The sequence below is a fragment of the Ipomoea nil genome, unplaced genomic scaffold, assembly GCF_001879475.1.
Source record: "Ipomoea nil cultivar Tokyo-kokei standard unplaced genomic scaffold, Asagao_1.1 scaffold3170, whole genome shotgun sequence".
In the NCBI taxonomy this organism is placed as follows: Eukaryota; Viridiplantae; Streptophyta; class Magnoliopsida; order Solanales; family Convolvulaceae; genus Ipomoea; species Ipomoea nil.
This window is the reverse complement of record NW_017619598.1, coordinates 75,317-95,369: the sequence shown is the minus strand read 5'-3', so window position 1 is coordinate 95,369 and position 20,053 is coordinate 75,317. Positions and strand designations below refer to the sequence as shown.

General features: G+C 38.0%; 1 protein-coding gene across 2 annotated transcripts in view; it reads right to left on the bottom strand.

Annotated features, from left to right (window-relative positions):
• The window catches only part of LOC109167923 (glucan endo-1,3-beta-glucosidase, acidic-like), a 44,794-nt gene extending 33,233 nt beyond the window's left edge, over window positions 1-11,561 (bottom strand). The window contains exons 1-3 of one of the 2 annotated variants that reach the window (XM_019316997.1): window positions 11,553-11,561; window positions 10,401-10,514; window positions 7,588-8,721 (exon numbers count right to left, since the gene is read on the bottom strand). In XM_019316997.1, coding sequence (XP_019172542.1) covers window positions 7,769-8,721; window positions 10,401-10,479 — 1,032 coding nt within the window. In that variant the 5' untranslated portion in view covers window positions 10,480-10,514; window positions 11,553-11,561 and the 3' untranslated portion in view covers window positions 7,588-7,768. Of the gene's footprint in view, window positions 1-7,587; window positions 8,722-10,400; window positions 10,527-11,552 lie in introns of those variants that run through there. The other variant, XM_019316996.1, reaches the window with a different exon arrangement.
• Between the last annotated feature and the right edge of the window lie 8,492 nt (window positions 11,562-20,053).

The window sequence follows — 20,053 nt, the reverse complement described above, 5'->3', positions numbered from 1 at the left end:
GTGGTCGAAACCAACACTGGTTTTGATAAGCCTAAATCAGGCGACCGAAACCAAAAGAAAAACTACAAAAACAACGGTAACAACCGTGTCAAAAATGGCAAGATTCAGAAAAAAGGAAAAAATAATGGCGAATGCTACGTCTGTGGCAAAAAGGGCCATAAGGCTGCCCAATGTTATCACCATAAGGGTTCTACTAGTCAAACTGGCCAGAAATCGAACAGTGATGGGCCTAAGAATCAAGCTCATCTTCTGGAGAACAAGGATAATCCTGACATAGTAGCTGCAATGATTACCGAAGCCAACATGGTTGGAAATCCAGACAAATGGGTAGTAGACACGGGAGCATCGAGACACTTCTGCTACAACAAGGATCTGTTCAAAACTTTCGAGTCTATCACAGACGGAGAACAAGTGTTCATGGGGAACTCCAGCGTCTCTGAGGAAAGTGGTAGAGGAAAAATAGAATTAATTCTGTGTTCTGGAAAACATCTACTTTTGCACAATGTATTATATGTCCCTTCCCTTCGTAGAAACTTAATTTCTGGAAGCCTTCTTAACAAGGCTGGAATTAAGATGGTCTTTGAGTCTGACCGATTGGTTATGACTCGCTGTGGGAAATTCCTTAGGAAGTGATATCTGCGTGGAGGTCTTTTTGTGCTAGATGTTAGTATAGTGAAAAATAACACTTCTGTATCTGGAACTTCTCAAATTAGTTGTGATAATAAGAATGCCTCTTCTGCTTATATTACCGTTTCAGTTAATGTTTGGCATGGTAGATTAGGACATGTTGGTGCAAAATGTTTAAATAGACTGAAAAGCATGAATATGTTACCAAATGTGTCAAATGATCCATGTGAACAATGTGAAACGTGTGCTGAAGCTAAATTTGCGAGAACATCTTTTTCTACTGTAAAAGAACGCACTTCCTCACTGTTACAATTAATTCACACTGATTTGGCAGACTTTAAGACCACTGAAAGTAGAGGTGGCAAACGTTATTACATTACGTTTATTGATGACTACTCCCGTTATACAAAAATCTATTTACTACGATCAAAAAGTGAAGCCGAACAAAAGTTTGTTGCGTTTAAAACTGAAGTAGAAAATCAGTTAGACAAAAGGATCAAAAGACTACGATCCGATAGAGGAGGAGAATATGAAACAAACTTCTTGAAAAGTCTATGTGAATCCTCTGGCATTATACATGAGGTGACTGCACTGTACACACCCCAACAAAACGGTATAGCAGAAAGAAAAAATAGAACTCTTAAAGAGATGCTCAATGCTATGTTAATCAGTTCAGAAGCTTCTGACTCTTTGTGGGGGGGAAGCTGTTTTAACAGCAAATCACATACTTAATAGAGTTGTACACAAAGGGTTTGAAAAGACCCGGCCCCTTATGAACTGTGGAAAGGGCATGCTCCGAACCTTAAATACTTTAAGGTATGGGGTTGCTTGGCAAAGGTGGGACTACCGTCATTCAAAAGGCCCAATCTGGGTCCTATAACCTTAGATGCCGTGTTTGTTGGGTATGCTGAAAACAATGTTGCATATAGATTTATGTGCTTACATACTCGTTCAATGTGTGAATCTAGAGATGCTGTTTTCTTTGAACACATTTTTTCGCTAAAGGATGCTAACAATACAGATGTTAATAGACTTCACCAGGTTAACCTTTTCACAGCTTCACAACTAACTCAGAAGAGCCTCGAAGAAGTAAAAGGCCGACCTAGAGTTGAGAAAAATTTTGGTTCTGACTTCATCACATATGTGACGGAGTTGAAAGATCTAAATGAGCTTTGTGACCAACTAATATGCCAACTTGTGTTAGAAGAAGAACCAAAAAGCTTTGAAGAAGCTATGCGCTCAGTAGACTCAACCTTATGGAAAGAAGCTGTTAAAAGTGAGTTAGACTCCATACGGTCTAATCATACATGGGAACTGGTGAATTTACCCAAGGGATGTAAACCCATAGGATGCAAATGGATCTTCAAAAGAAAGTTGAGACCTGACGGCTCAATTGAGAGATTCAAAGCAAGACTAGTAGCAAAAGGTTACACACAGAAATTCGGTGAGGATTATTTCTATACCTATTCACCAGTAACAAAAATTGCAACCATTCGTGTATTATTTGCTTTGGCATCCTTACACAGGCTGATAGTGCATCAGATGGATGTGAAAACAGCCTTCCTAAATGGTGAACTAGAAGAGGAGATCTATATGGAACAACCTCCCGGGTGTGTTGATTCGGGACAAGAAGGGAAGGTGTGTAGACTCAAGAGATCCCTATATGGCTTAAAACAAGCCCCTAAACAGTGGTATGAAAAATTTCATAAAACTCTGTTAGAGTTAGGTTATTCTACTAACCGCTCAGATGCATGCTTATACTCTAAAGAGGTAGAGTCTAGTTTTGTGATTATCTGTCTTTATGTAGACGACATGTTAATCTTCAGCTCGAGCATTAAAGCTATAAATGAGACTAAAAAGACTCTATGTAGCAAATTTGATATGAAGGATATTGGGGAAGCTGATGTAATACTTGGGATTAAAGTTAAGAAAAAACTAAGAGCGGTTATATTTTATCTCAAAGCCATTACACAGAAAAACTTCTGAAGAGGTTCGAGAGTTATGATGTGACTCCGGCCAAAACCCCTTATGACCCTAGTGTTAAGTTAACAAAAAACCTAGAGGCATGTGTGTCTCAAGGAGAATATGCAAAGATAATTGGGAGTCTAATGTTCTTAATGAACTATACTAGACCAGATATTGCGTTTGCAGTGAACAAACTCAGTCGTTATACACACAACCCTAGCATCTTGCACTGGGATGCACTGAGAAGGGTACTTCGATACCTGAGAGTCACAATAGAATGGGGACTTAACTATAAAGGAAACCCAGCGGTGCTTGAAGGGTTCTGTGATGCAAACTGGGTAAATGACAGTGATGATGTCAGCTCAACTAGTGGATATGTATTCACTATGTGTGGAGCCGCTATATCATGGAAGTCAACAAAACAATCCTGCATTGCCAGATCGACTATGGAATCAGAGTTCATAGCCCTAGATCTAGCAAGTCCGGAAGCCGAGTGGTTGAGAAATCTACTGGCCGATGTGCCATTGTGGGGGTGCCCAGCACCAGCTGTACCAATACATTGTGATTCACAAACTGCCATCTGTGTAGCACAAAATAGTGTCTACAATGGAAAACGAAGACACATAACAGTCAGACATGAGTCTGTAAGGCAATTAATATTGAATGGGGTGATCACAATGGAATTTGTGAGATCTGAAAGGAATATCGCAGATCCTTTCACGAAAGGCCTAAACCGAAAGGCCATCCTTGATTCATCAAGGGAAATGGGGCTAACACCCAATGAGGAAAGTAATTCATGATGAAATGAGGTCACGGAAATACTTTCAAAACACTGTTCCACAGTGGTACTCTGTAGCCTGAAAAGGGTGATCTACAATGAGGTAGATTTGACAGAATTGATGGTCTATGCTGAGATAGACTAAACAGGGAATTATTCCGGGTCAAGAATGTAACTACACAGATTCTGTGACCAAAAGAGCTAGTTAGTGCATTTTAAGTTCAAAATTTATCTAACCGATGAGTTCAAGATCTAGTTCACTCTCGGATAGAGAATTACTTAATCCACTATATGACAGTTCAAGTATTATACACTGGCATGAAAATTAGCTCTTGAGATTGCTCAGGTACCCTTAAATCCAGCTTTGTCCTTTAAATGTGTGGGGGATTGTTGGGAGCATTTAAAGAAGAAGCATTAATGAGATGCTTGTTCAAGTTGTCCCACATTGCTAACTTAGCTTTTGGATTTCCCCTTTATAATAACCAACCCTTTTGAAAAGGTTTGAACTATTATGAAGAGGGAATAAGAGAGAACCACGTGTGCGTCGCTGCCCGCCCGTCTCGTCACGACGCGCGGTGGGGTCAACGTTTTGCTCCTAACAACAATTTTTCCACCCTATTTTTGTACATCTTGTCCGCATGACCACCTTATACATGTGCGATCAAGAGTCAGTCTTCTCCACACATTTACTCCCTATTCCTATGCTAAAGCTGCTAGTGGGCGTTTCCTTCTCCATAATGCAGTATAAAAAGAAGCCTTTGCTTCTCAGTAATACGCAGAGAAAACCAGAAGCAGTAACCAAAAACGCTGAACACCTTGTTACCATAGCCTTTGTCCTGAGCTTGAGAATATCTGTGTTTTCTGTCGAAAACATGCGATGCCCTTGTCGTAAATGTTTTTAAGGTAGTGTTGAACAACACGACGCAGATTTTTCCTTCCATCCCCAACTCTAAAATCTATACAGTGTTCGAAACACACACTTCGTGCGACATTTGTTGTTTTTCAGGTTCATACGGTGCGTACGATCCAACATTTAAAAACATTTACTATAAACAACAATGTCTGAGCACGTTACAGCCTCTGATGTTGCGCCAATTCAACCACTGAGTGGTGGCTTGAATTACAGATGGTGGGCTGGCAAAATTCTGATGCAACTGGAAGCAAAAGATGTCGACTATGTGGTCCTTGAAGACCCCGCGAAATATCTGCCATCTGCTGCTGGAAATTCCTCAGTTCAAACCACTGACAAGTCCACAACCACAGAGGATGCTACTGCTGAGAAGTCCGCATCAGCGCTGGCAGCTGCAGAAGCTATTCGTACAAAGTACGAAAAAGATAACAAGACTGCACGTGGGATCATCCTTCAACGAGTTTCAGACCCTCTATTTGACATGTTCAGTGTTCACAAATCTGCTAAGGTAATTTGGGATTTACTTATTGAAAAATATGGGGCTGATGATGCAGGAAGGCGTTAGTATGCAGTAGGCCGTTGGTTACATTTCCAAATGGTGGATACTAAACCAATAATAGAACAAGTGCATATCTTTGAGAACCTAGTTGCTGACATGAAGGCAGAAGGTGGCGTGCTGAACGATGTCGTCCTGTGTGACTCACTTATTGACAAATTACCCAATCCTGTCACGGGGAGGTAGTGTTGAACAACACGACGCAGATTTTTCCTTCCATCCCCAACTCTAAAATCTATACAGTGTTCGAAACAGACACTTCGTGTGACATTTGTTGTTTTCCAGGTTCATACGGTGCGTACGATCCAACCTAAGCTTCACAGTGAACCTCTATGTTCATAGTTCATTGATTTGTGAAAATAAACAAACAATAGCAGGTTTTGACGATTGTGGTTGGAGATCTTTTATTCAAGGTGACTTTGTGGGTGACCCTTGGAGTAAAGATCAGGTGATGAAGAACGGAGGGGACATCCAGTCGAAAGAACACCATATGCAGTCAACAGTGCTTTGTGGATACACTACTTTTTCACTTGTATTTATGCATAATATACTAGTGAAATCATCTTTAAAGGTTAAGGACAAGAGTGGAGTACGTAAGCAATTGCTGAACCACTATAAAAATCTCTTTCTACTCTCTTTAATTATTCCCTGCACTTTATTTTTCTTTCCAGCTGATTGAAAAGTTTGCACACACACAACACATCTTTAGTAGTCTAAGTTGTTTTTATTCAAACCCGTGCTACAAACTTTAATTTAGTCCTCCGCTACCTATCACTGTGCTTTCAAGCTGGTAATAATATGCTTTGATTATTAGTAAATCGTTTTTAAGTTAAAATTTCTGGAAAAAATCTATTCAACTCTCCTTTCAACTTTTTATCAAACTTGGGATCAACAATATAACACCGATCACTTAGTCTAACTGACTGTTGACTACCACCCCTTCAATTCTCCCTTGTATTATTTCAAGTTGTGCCCATTACGTACTAAAAGGCACCAAGTACACTCCCATGGCTACTAAAACTACATCCTGATATTAATATAACTAGTTTTTGCCCCGTGCGATGCACAACATAAAATTTAAGTAACTTTATTATTAATAATATTTTAAAAACAATAAAATAAAATATTAATCATGAAATTAAAACTTATTCTGAAATGTATTTTTCTTTAACAATACTAAATTGGTTGTTATATGGAACATCACATACTGTTAGCATATATTATAAAGAATTGTGTTATAACATACCACATGAGATTTAAAAAGTGTACATTAAAATAATTATATATATATATATATATATATATATATATATATATATATATATATATATATATACACACACACACACACACACATTTTTATAAAAAAAAAATTTTAAAATTAGGAAATCAAACAATATACAATAAAAAATTATGAAATTAAATTTTCTTATATATAAAAACATTTATTAATATGATTTGCAATTAAAGCCTATAGTACATATACTTGACAATATATAAATAAAAAATACAATATCATCATCATACATTGAAACTAACTACGAAAATCTTTTCTTAAACATTGCTTAATAATAATAATTATATACGTACAACATATATAAATCTAAACTAAATATGAAATATTTCATGACATGAAAGAAAAAATAAAACCTGCAATGCTAAGCCCAATAAACATTTAATTATCTATCCATATAATCCAGTTACGTTGCATTTCAGCCCAATACCCGAGCCCATTAACCCAATTATAAAACCTGATTACCAAACCCTAATCCATATTTTTTGACGATTGCGCTTCCGTCTACTCTGTTGCGTTCGTCATTTTCTCTAAAATGTTTACTGACTTACGCGAACCTTCTCTGTTTCCGGCATCTTGACACACTCGATTTTAAATCATCGCACATCCAAGTAATCCACTGCTAAAAAACTTTTCAGATAATCTGACCGTAGCTTTTGGCCGTTGTGGAATTGCTTTCTTCCCCAAATGCCGATATGAAAAATCGGGTGACCGGAGCAGATCTAAAACAAACTAATAAATACAGTATCATCTTCAGGTAAAACTTATTGTTTAAAACGAAATTAAGAAATACATCATATTTTCTAATTACTTAATATCAGTTCAATAATTATTTGTTTAAACTTATTCGTCTCTCCAATATTATTGTTCATGCAAGATTTAAATTTTAAAAAACTTTTTTTCAATTTAGTAACTGATTTAGTAACTTTTTTTAAAAAAAAAATTCCCTCTCAAAACTATATTAGAATGAACAATTAAATTGTTGTCTATCAATAAAATTGTAAGAATAAAAAAAAAAAAACAGGTTAATCTTATTTTTTAAAATCGGATACTCTAATTTTTTTTCAGTAAACAATAAATTAATTTATATAATAAAATGTTAACTTAAAAATATTGGAATGTATTACCTGCTTCATCATTAAATAACAATAATTGTAGATTAACATGTATTGAAAATAGATAAGTATGCTGCATTATATACCTTAAAATGATGCAATTTCATTTAATTGGTATTTAATACCTTAAAATGATGCAATTTCATTTAGGCGGGAAATTGATTGGCAAAAAACATTTTGCTATTATATATAGTAAGATAAGATAAGATTAAGTTAGCTATATATTTATCTGATCTGTAAACAAGAAAAATTACAACAATTTGAGTTTGGAATTTTATTCTTGGATATAAACAACAACAATTATGTGAACCCAGAAAGAACTGAAAATTATTTTATAAGATCATCACAATTAATACATATAGAAACGGAATTTTATTGTTCAAACAGGTTACAACTTACAATGAACATGGTGAATCTAGAAATACATTGCCCATTCTCCTATTCAGGGAAATAAAAGTGAAACTTTAGCTTTAATTACTCCACTATATATATTTCAATTTATTCACTATAGTATTACTTGAAATCAGTTGAAGCTAAGCTGATACTTTGGGTTCTGGTCAGGGCTAAACAGTCCAAAATGCTTCTCGGTTTCATCACCAGGTTTCTGATCTTCATCAAACATGGCGAAGAGGTAAGTCTCAATTGGGCTTCCAGGCCTCTTGGGAGTCCCACTGTTTCCCTGGACGTGCTGAATTAGATTCCGATAATACGTGGCGGCGTTATCCACGGTGGCGTCGAAGCCGCTGGCCGACGGCCAGCCGCTCTCGGAGACAACGATGGGCACATTGGAACCCCCGGCCTTCTCAACGGCGGCGTACATGGAGTCCAGCATCGCGTCAAAGAGGTTGCGGTACCCGACAGGGTTCGGTTGGCTGTCGGAGAACAACGCGTACGACAGTGTGACTTTGTCCGGGTCGCCTTTTCGGGCGAAATAAGGATATATGTTGGCTAGCAAGGGCAAGTTGTTCTGTGCGAGGAATCCGACAATGGGGTTCATTAGGCCCTTGGCGTTATCGTTGAAGACGCCGTTGTTGGGTGGGTAGGTGTTGGCTAACACGGCGGAGTAGGTGGCGGTGGAGGCCTTGATTCGGCCCTGATAACCCGCGGCCGATAAGGCGTTGTGGACGTTTCTCAAGGCGGGGAGAACGTAGTTTTGGAATTGAGCCGAACCGTGGTTTCCGGCGAAGACCTCGTTCCCGACGGCGACGTATTTGAAGTTGACGTCGGGATAGGGTACGATGTTAGCGTAGACCCAATCGTGGGCTCTTGCCGGGTCAGTTAGGTCTTGGAGCTTGTCGTTGGGGACGTCGAGGATGACATCGATGTTGCTTCCTCGGAGAGCTTCGAAGACGTTGGTGTCGGGTTCGTAGAGTCGCAGCCCTCGGATGCCATTCCGCTTGTAGAGGTTTATGGTATCGGTTACGGATGGTAAATGGTTGCCTAATCTCCCGAAACACACTCCAATGGATTGTACCCCTGCATTGAATTGAAATCAAAGGGCAACCAATTTTATATAAGATAAATTTATATAGAATAAGACCCACAATTGATTAAAACCTCCCCCAACACACACACACAGATTTATGCCTCAAAAGGGGTGTGCGAGTGAATGGAGTATGATTCTTATATTATAAACATGTTTGGTTCTTGTCACCACTTTCTTGGTTGAGCTGGTCAACCAAAATCTTCTATGATGGGATCGACCAAGAGTGAATTCAAATTACTTCTCATATACAAGAGTGAGATTTATAGAGATTTTTAAGATTATTAAAAAAAAGTAGTCATCACCCAAAAATTGCGTGAAGTAGACGTGATGTCAAATACTCAAATAATATAATTGCAATGATGTTAAATTAATGAAAGATAATTTTATTTCGAATATGACAAGTTCCATATGAAAGCAAAAGCATCTAAACAAAATTATATTCCATTTGAAACTTATAAAGTAATATAAAAAGATCGATTGATATTGCATAATATCGGTATATCATATTAATAATCAATCCAACTAGCATGCATGCATTAATTTCATATGCATCTTAATCCCATAACTAAGACTCGGTTTGGCAAAGCTTATTTAAGAGTTTTTTTTTTTAAAACAATCTCTTATTTTAAGCTACTAATAAGCTATAAACTCTGTTTGGTAATGTTCCCAAAATAAGCTCCTAGCTTAAAATAAGAGCTTGTTTTGGAACACTACCTTTCAAAATAAGCTACTAGCTTCCTAACTTTTTTTTTTTCCTCTTTATCCTTATTATTTTAAAGTAATAACATAATTTACCCTTTCCAATTAAAACCCTTTTCTCTTCTCCTCTATCCGCAATTTTCACCGCAAATATTATTATTATTACTATTAGATGAATGAGATTCGCAACAATACCTTCATTATTAGATGCTAGATCATGATTATGCTAATAGTTTTATTTCAAAATGTTAATTTTTTTAAGACAAAATGTTAAATTTTAATATGTAAACAAACCTTTTTAGTCTTTTTACATTTATTAGCTTATCAAAAAGCTAATTTTACCAAACACTTTCAATAATCATAACAACTAGCTTAACAGATCTTCAGTTTTCAACTCCTAGCTTATAGCTTTTCAGCTTTCAGCTCCTAGCTTATAACTTTTCATCTAGGTTTTCCAAACAGAGTCTAAATGAAGTTTCCATGCACCAAAATAAAATTTTGATAATGTGTATATGGTAAATAGTTGTTAGCTTATTAGGTTAGTAAGTTTGACTAGTTGATAGCATTAGTTGATTGTAGAAAAGTATTTGGTAAATTAGCTGTTAGCTGATAACTGATTACATGTAAAAATGACTTTCTAAAAAAACTTATCGAAAAAGTTTGTTTTGAGTAGCTTTTTGAATTTTAACATTTTGGAGCAATAAGTTATAAAAAGCTAAGTAATCAAACATTCATATTAATTGTTTAATCATGTCAAACAATCAATAGTGGTCAAATAAATCAAAATTGACTGATAAGCTAATTATGTTACCAAACATGACCGCCAATAAATTACTTAATGTAAAATTAAATCAGTAAGTAATATGCAAGTAATTAATAAATACGAATAATTGTAACATAAAATATTGTAAGCTTTTGCGCAATATTATTTTAATTTCTTATTATACTATAAGATAGAAAGAAAGAAGACCTGCAATGTGAAACAACACAATGAGCAGGAGAATGGGAGCCATGGAGGATTTGCAAGAGAATGGATGGAGCAGAGCCATGAGGGAAAGGGAAACAAAGACAAATATAAATATAACTAAATATTGGGCAAGTAAAGCTGTGGTGAATGCACCATTGCATGTTTGTTGCTTATTTTATAGGCAAACTTAAGCCTAGCAATTCCAAAACTTGTTACCCGGGTCAAGTATACTATATGGAAAATTATCAATAGTCTTTTTTGAATGCAAATTATCAATAGTCTAAAAATAATAATAATAATAATAATAATAATAATAATAATAATAATAATAATAATAATAATAATAATAATAATAATAATAATAATAATAATAATAATAATAATAATAATAATAATAATAATGAAGTAAACACAAAATGATATGTGGAATGACTGGACCAAGTCCATTTCTCCCATCTACTCTGTTTTCTTATTCTTAATTCATTGATCCAATTAATCTCTGCAGCCCATAAGTGGTGGTAGGGTATGATTTCATTCTCTATATAAAATTTAATTTGAGCAAAGAAAAGTCTGAAATGAACAAAAATATTAATATACATGGACTGGGAATTAAATAGCTGTTAAATGTCTGGAAATTTTAAGGTAAATTTTTTTTCTCAAAATGATAATTAATCTTACGATATTACTCTATATTAATAACCATAATAAACCCTAAATACACTTCAATGACAAATTTCAGATATCTACCAAGTTATAATACCCCAAAGAAATAGGGATTTATGAATACATTAGATATATATAAGTTGAAAAAAATTCAATTACTGCTATAGAAATATAATTTTACACTGAACAATATACGTCTATTGTTTGTATAAACCGACGCGTGTGCAAGGACAAGATTAAGTGAGAATGGGACATAGGAGATTTATACTTTAATTTAAACGTTGGAGAATTTTTTGAAATAATGAACCAAAAGTCAATTTAATATCTTAAAATAGTATTTATATATACACACAAAAATATATAAAATACTATTCGATATATATCCGAAATATATATATACACACTAATATATATATATATATATATATATATATATATATATATATATATATATATATATATATATATAACGGACCCAAATGTTATATATACATATATATCTACGAAAAAGATATACCAATATATATCAACCAAAATTGGAACTGATAATCCTCAGATTATAAATCCAATCCAACGACAAAACAAATAGAGAGATGATTTTTGCTTAGAAGCATAATCCAAACCGAAAGAAGAAGGAGATTGGCTCGTGTTTGGGTATAGGATTTTTAGCGCGAGCCAAGAGATCACTCTTTCCTTAAAACCTTATTTGCCACCTCCCAAAAGTGCTAGGAGCGTTATGGCCCAGGTTTCCCAGGATAAAACGTGCTACGGTTCGACTTTTGAGCACCCAAACGAACGAGCCCGGCGAACTAGCTAGAGCAAAACCTTGAACACAGTTAGGCAAAGAAAGGAGTAGGAGCAGAGTATTTTGGAGTTAAAACCGTGCAAGTGTGTATGCTTTCTTCTTGTTCTCTCTTTTGTAAAAAATCTGTTGTCCTACTCCCTTCTTATATAGGGAGTGGTGTACTAAATAGCATTAAACAATGCCATTAAAACTTGGCTTTGTAACATCTGAAACAACAAGTCATTTCATGGACTGTCGTAAATTCAAAAATAAAATTGAAATTAATTCCGTAACTGTAGAATTGAAACTCATACAACATTCGTTGTCGTCGCAAGTATCGGCGCACACGGATCAAGCCTTTTCAAACTCTCATTCTGAGAGAGAACCTCTATGCTATACATTCAATAAGCTTTTAAAAGACTCTTGTATAAATAGTGGCGCAAATCCTCTTCCCAAACCAATGTGGGACAAAAGCTAACTTTTCCCTTCATTTTTCTAACTCAATGGGTCTACTTTGAGAATCAATATCTCATTCATCCATTATCCGTTTTGAGCGTACAATATATCAATCTCTTCATCTCACTACGAAGAACCCGAATCCACTTTGACCCGACCCAAATCGGAAGTGAACCCCACAGATAATTGTACCACAAAATATCCACTTAAAATGTCATTTTAATGTTATTTTTCCAACAATCCCCCACATGAATGAAAAATTGATTTTCAGGGTATTTTGAAATCGGAAACAACTGTGTTCAACGGTCGATTCCTGCATAGGATAGGTAGGGATCACTATACCCTTTGAACCTTCCCTTGTGAAGACATGTTTACTCTACTGGCTGTACGGTACAACGCGATGTCTTTGAACCGACTGCCCTTTGTGTAGACGATGACATATCTCACGCAGGAACCTCCCAACCATGCTCTGTTCTCATGAGTGTGCCCGTTTTGGTCGTGGGTCACCTTCCTGGGTTCTGCGAGAGTTTCTAAAGAATTGTGCCCATCAATTTTCCTTTGAAGCGACCCTCACTTCTCTCTTATATATGTGATTCTTTCTTGAGTATCTCGCATACTCACATATGTCAACCGACATTCGAATCATTAAAGCATCAACGTGCTAGCCTTGTTCGGGAGTCACTGTTTCTAATAAAAACAAATCAGGCTTTTAATTTAGTCTAGATACATACGATCAATTAACCCCTAGTGATTTTTTATTTATTTTTTCTGGAATCCATAATAAAAACATATTAGACTTTTAGGAATTTTCAAATTTACACACTTGACCGGCCTAAATCAAATTGTCGTATGCATTGACGTTTATGGTTTAATTACTAATTTTTTATGGAATCCATAATAAAAACAAATTAGACTTTAGGAATTTTAATTTCATATATACACCCTTTGCGTGAAGCAAATTTTAGTAGACTAATAGGAATACAGCTAGAGGTATAAAGTGTAATTTGGAAGGAATATACTCTTTTTAACATAATAAATTTGGATTTGAATTTTATCAAAAAAAAATAGAGGAAAAATTAATTCGTATTTATCACATATTTTTGTAAGAGGATTTTTATTTTTATTTTTTTTTTTTAAAGGATCATAAATTTATATCTTTTTGTGCACTATAACATATGGAGATAGTGAAAACAGTCCAAAAATACAACCCGGGCCCCATGAGATGACCCAAACCCAAGAAGGTGACCTGGGGCCGACCTCCAAAGCTAGGGCAAATTATGTTGTAATTGGATTCATAATTTTTATACTATAGATTCATAATTATTGAACTCTATATTCACAATTACAAAACTTTATGTTCATAATTTTCAATGTTCATATTCCCAATTGTTGAACTCCGTATTCACAAATCACAGAACTATATGTTCATATACAGTTTAGAAATTATGAATCTACAGTACAGAAATTATGAATCTACAGTATAGATATTTTGAATTTACAGTATAGATATTATGAATCTGCAGTATAAAAATTATGAATCTACAGTTTAATTAGAAATTATGAATCTACACTATAGGAATTATAAATCTATAGTATAGAAATTATGAATCCAATTCTGTATGCACCTTGCATGGTACACACGATTGCACAGCATAACACTCTCAAAGCTAGCCTCGAGCAACTAGCCATTCCTGTATTGGAGCCCGGTCTGGAATGGTGGACTTTGACTAGGTCATACGACCCATCCCGTGGGCCTTGACCTGTTCCAGTGGCCAATCGGATATTTAAGGGGTTTGGTGTGTTTTTCCTTGTATAAATGACCATTTTCTTCACCTAGATAACCATCTCTAATTTTACTATAATATTTTCCCATTACTATTTTACCATTATTCTATTGATTTGTACATACTCTGCGTCAATTTGTTTCATCAATAACTTGTAGTTAAATAATACATTTGTGACTCTCTTAAATAGAAAGTAGTTCTCAACAAAAGAATTTATGGAATTTTGTGTCTGCCTGTTGTTTATTTCCCAAACGTCAATTGTGTAATTATGAAATTGGAATAATTCTTCCAAAAGGTTGAATCCCAACCCTACAGAATATTTGAGATGATGTAAATCATGATAACTCAAGTGAACATAAACCACAGAGGCTAGATCTTTACTCACTGCGTACAAGGAACCCCCTCACTTTAAGAAATTACTCCCACACTATCGCTGGTGAGACTCGATCCATGGTCATTCTTCCAAACTTTCAAAGACTTCAATTCTCAGCCTACTTGAACCCAACTTGCACAAATTTAAGTATATTACGGAGTATATTTTTTTTGCTTTCCTTTTTATATTTTCTTTACTTTTTTTTTTAAAAAAAAAATTAATCTTTGAATAGCTAATAATAAACATATGAATCACCACGCTAATAACAATAAATTCTACAGTGAAAAACGTGCACAAATCTCAATCATTAAATTCATCCAGAACTACAAAAAATTACATTTCGAATTAACAAAAACTATTCACTTGAAAGCACAAAAACATGCACTTGAATGCACAAAAATGTGCACTTGAAGGCCAAAATATAATTCTGCACTCGAATGCATAAATATGTTCAATCGAAGCAATTTATGCTAGCAATAAAAAAAAGTTATTCAACTTAAGTGTTATTGAAGCAATTGCCCACACAAATCGTTTGTAAATCTCACAAATTTAATTAGAAATTTAGTTATATATTATTGAAAAAAATGCAAAACATATAATAAACATTGGCCCATAAATATGTACTTAAATGCATAGAAATGTGCACTTGAAGGTTAAATTTTTGCACTCAAAGTTATAAAGATTTGCACTCAAAGGGGAAAATTAAGTACTGAGACAGAACATATGCACTCGAAGAAGAGAAAATATGCACTCGAAAAAAAAAAAAAAAAAAAAAAAGAAGAAAATGTGCACTTGAAGAAATAAAAATATGCACTCGAAGAAAAAGAACATCTAAACTTACCTACTCAAAACTATAATAATGCCACCGTGTGTTTTTTAATTCTTCTTCATTGAAAATAAAATTTAAAAAAAAAAAACGCGTGTCTGAAAAAAATGAGCTAAAAATAGCGCACATTAAGTGATAGAAACACACACCTTAAGTATTAGAACACCGCACCTTAAGTGTTATAACAACACACCTTAAGTGTTAAAATGACGCACATTAAGTTTTGTTCTTGAGGGTCTGAACCACCCCTCAGTTCAAAAGTTTTGTTTTTTTCTTGAGGGTCTGAACCACCCCTCAGTTCAAAAGTTTTGTTCTTCTTGAGGGTCTTAACTACCCGTGACTCACAGGTAATGGTGCGCGAAGAAGAAACATGACGCACCTTAAGTATTAGAGCAACACACCTTAAGTGTTATAACATCGCACCTTAAATGTTAAAATGACGCACATTAAGTTTTGTTCAAAAGTTTTGTTCTTGAGGGTCTAAACTACCCCTCAGTTCAAAAGTTTTGTTCTTCTTGAGGGTCTGAACTACCTGTGACTCACATAGAATGGTGCACGAAAAAGAAACATGACGCACCATAAGCATAAAACCCACGCACCATAAGTACAAAACATACGCACCTTAAGCACAAAACTTACGCACCTTAAGTTTCAACAACTACTCACATTAAGCACAAAACTCACGCACCTTAAGCACAAAACCCACGCACCTTAAGCACAAAACTCACGCACCTTAAATTTGATCTAGTTGCAAAAATTACCAAATTGCCACCGTATTTTTTAAAAAAAAAAATTGGAATAAGGGTCAAATAGGCCACTGAACTGCACATGAGAATGCAATTAGGCCATCGAACCTAAAAAACCTACAATTGGGTCCCTAAACTAACCAATTTCATTCAATTTGTCCAATTTTCAGGTTTCTCAAGTTGCTAACAAGTTACCCCTCCACCTAGGATGCATATGTGGCATTTTTAAAAATAATTTATTTTTAAATTAGTTTTTTTAATGTTTAATAAATAAAAATTAAAATAATTTAATTTACTAATTTGTTTCCTATTAAAAATTAGTTTTTTTAATGTTTAATAAATAAAAATTAAAATAATTTAATTTACTAATTTGTTTCCTATTAAACAATCGAATTCCTTGTTTAGGTCAAAGAGATTAATCGCAGGAAGACTTCTTGCAGGCTTCAACACAGCCACCTTCAAATTAGATATGCGTAATATATTTTGTTTTTTCAATTACTGTATGGTGGATTCGTGGCCAGGAACAAATAAAACAATTAACAAATTATTTAATTGAAACTATCGCGATTTGGTAATTTTTGAATTTTAAAATAATTAGTTTGTATTGGTGATTTGCGAATTTTAAACAAATACAAATTGATGGTTTTTGGGTTTTCAGGCCCAAGGAGGTCCAACACAACCTTTAGCTGGAGGATACACCTTTCAATAAAATGTGTGTTTCAAAAGAAAGAAAGTGCTTGTTTAGAATCTCTTCTATTCCCTCTCTTGGTCCTTTTTCGTGTCTGCCTTCTACAAGAGTGGAGGAGCCTTTATATAGTGGCTCCTCCCCCACTGACTTGAAGGCCCTTAATGGCCGACTTCAAGACTAATTAAAGTATCGAGCCGTTGGTCGCCTTTACTGAGTCGGCCAACGGCTCTCTCAAGCTCGTAACAGCCGGACCAAGTCCGGCCTTTTAATGCCATAACGGTTCCCTGTTTAAGAGTCTCTTTGATGATCTCAACGGCTCCTTGAGCCGAGTCTTTCTCTGGGCTTGGGGCCTGGCTGACTCCTCGCCCTCGGCCCAAGCTCTTGCTGGGCTCTTCTTAGCAATCCTAAACTAGGTCCCCGTGCTTGGGCCTGGGCCGATTCCTGGACTCGGCCCAAGCGCCCTCCGGGCTTCTCCTGATGCTAGCCCACCTTTCCTGCCTTGGGCTCTCTTCTTTGGGCCAGTCTTTCTTGGGCCGGGGTCCTCACCCCATCAACTAGTCCCTCACTTTTCCATACCCGGTCCGCTAACCTGGGCTTTGAAAAGTAGTAACTGTCCGTCTCCTTCAATCACCGTATCCGCGCCTTGAATGGCCCTTGTAACGCCCGGATTCTCTGCCCTTCTCCCGGATTCTGTGGGACCGTTTGGATCCTCCCAGCTTGACTTGGCACCTATAAATGGCCTCCCATTTTCTTCCTCTCATACATAAGTCCAACATGGGTCATTCACCTCTGAAGGGGAAACGAATTGACTTTGGGTCTCCCTGGCGTCCGCTACCTTCAAAGCGGACTCGTCCTGAAAGAGAGCACAAAAAGAAGACTCCTCGCCCGGCTCTTCAAAGGTCTCCGGCCGGCGCCACTCCCTCGGCTCCTCAGCCGCCGACTCCTCCTCGACGCGAGGTCGCCCCGTCTTCACACCATCCGCCTACTCCCGTAACTGCCAGAGTGACTTCTCAGGACGGGTCCTTCGTTGAAGTGGCCGTTCCAGAGCAACTAACTTTCCGCATGACCTTCTCCATCCCGCTGGATGACTTGGACGGGCCGGTTACGGGCCTAATGAATGATGAGGATTACGTCCGCTACCTGGAGACGTATTCGGATGATGAGGAGCCGATTGTGCCACCACTTATGCCAGCCTTCTGGGACTCATTCTATCCATCCCCACCTGGACCATCGGGGGGATCCTTCGGGAGCGGCTCTTCCTCGTCGGGTGAGTGATCATCTAGGCCGGAGCCGGCCTCATATTTCAGAGGGGTCTTCTTTAGGAGCATTTTCATTATCCTTATTGTAATAAGCTCCTTACTGCTTGTACCCTTCTTCTTAATAAAAATGCTATTTTTCGCCCTATCTTATATTTCGTGTTTTGTCGCGTACCCATCCGGACGACTGGTCAAGGAGTCGGTCACATCATCAGGCCCTTTTCAGTCTGACATCTGCAAGATTCCCCGTATCTCGGGTGAATCTAATCTTCTCTGCGCGACGTGCGAATCTCGCTCTTCCCGGGCGGATTTGATGGAACTAATCTCTGACAGAGATTCGCGCCATCCGTCTAATCCGGCTCAGTTATGTCAGTTACAATCCCTTCCGTGATTATCGCCTAGATATTCGCTTCCACTGGGCTATATAAAGACCCTTCACGGTTGGTGCAAATCACAACACCCCTCACTTGGGAAGGCACGGCGCTATGAGTTACAGAGATGGTGATCGCCGCTGGTCCATTCGCAACCAGGAGCACGATCGACTGGAAAAGCTAAAGCAACAGAGGCTGGCTAATGGAGGGCGTCTGGTGGGCAACTCGGCTTCAGACCCCATTGTGGTGCCTCCGGACGTGCTGGACTTGATGTGTAGGGAGCCCATCGATGTGGAGATGTAGCCGGTGGTGGAGGATCCAGAACCAGAGGTGGAAGAGAAGTGGGAGGCTCCTCCCCTTTTTGGTGTCGCCATGTCGCCGAGTGCTCTGGAGAGGCCTTTGCGAATGATCGATGACGGGAAGCCAGCCGTGTATCTGGACAAGATGCCGGAGCCTAAGCCGAGTCCTCTGCCTTTCCGCTCTCAGTACTTCCTGGAAGGCCCTCCGACTGCTCGCCCGTCGACAGAGAAAGAAGCCAAGCCTTGACCTATTTTTCTCTTGTAACTTGCATCGGCCGAGCTCTGGGCCTTGTAATCTCCGTACTTATTAAATAAACTGTGTGCTTTTGTGTCCGACTCTAATTATCTTATATTTTGTCGTCCGACCTCCGGTCTGCGTGACCGATTCCTAATCTTTTTTACGGCGAGACATCCTCGGCGAGGGAGTTGCCGAATCTGGTTGCTGACCTCGCGACCGGAGTCTCTTCGTGAACTTGGCTTATGTCATCCGATGGGCCGGGTTCTACCGGGTCTTTCCAGAAGCTTCCGGCTCATACCCGGTGGGCCCAGAGGCCATGGCCTGCGATGGGCTTCCGGCCTAGCAGGCCGGGTCACAGACGCCCGGCCCTAGCCTAGGGCAGACGCGCCGCTTGCAGGCTAGCCCTAGGCCTGAACCGTCGCTCCGCCTTTTGAGGCATTAAATGCGGCGTCTCTTCACATCTTGTCACCTCCGCTTCTTCCAACGAGAAGGTGACACGTGGCCGTCCTTTGGAATTCCTCCCCCTTTAAATAACCACTTCGTCTCTCTTTCCATTCTCTTCTCCAGTCTTTCCTTTCGACATCAACTCCAGCTTCTTCGGCCACTCTGCATTTCCTCCGATCTCTCACCTAACTTAGGTAATGTCTTCTTCTTCGCACTCTTCTTCTTCCCGTCGTTACTCGGTCGACAACCCAGCGGTGACTTCCCCATCTTCTTCTTCTCCTTCTTCGTCTTCTTCTTCTCCTCCCCGTCATATGGAACTTCCGGCGGACGTTCCATCGACGTCTTCTCTTCCTCCGACCCCTTCTTCTTCGGGAGAGGTTACTCCGATGAGCCCCGCTCCTCAAACGACGGTGGCGGCTCTGCCGGGCGGCACCAGACGGCCGCGATGCAAGTTCGATTCGATTGTCCGTCCTTCCGGGCCACCATCTGTCGTTACTGCGGCGGACCTGGAAATGGCCCAATATCTTCTTGGGCCTTCAGCCGTAATCCTCGCCCTGGAAGGCCGGCAAATTTACGACCCACCCGAGGGTTATGTCGGCATTCATTTGCACTCGGTTGCCTTTGGCTTCCGAGTTCCTCCGTGTCCTTTCCTCTCCCTTTTTTATCGTCATTACAACTTAGTTCCGGGCCAACTAGTGCCCAATTCTCACCGACTCCTCACCTGCTTC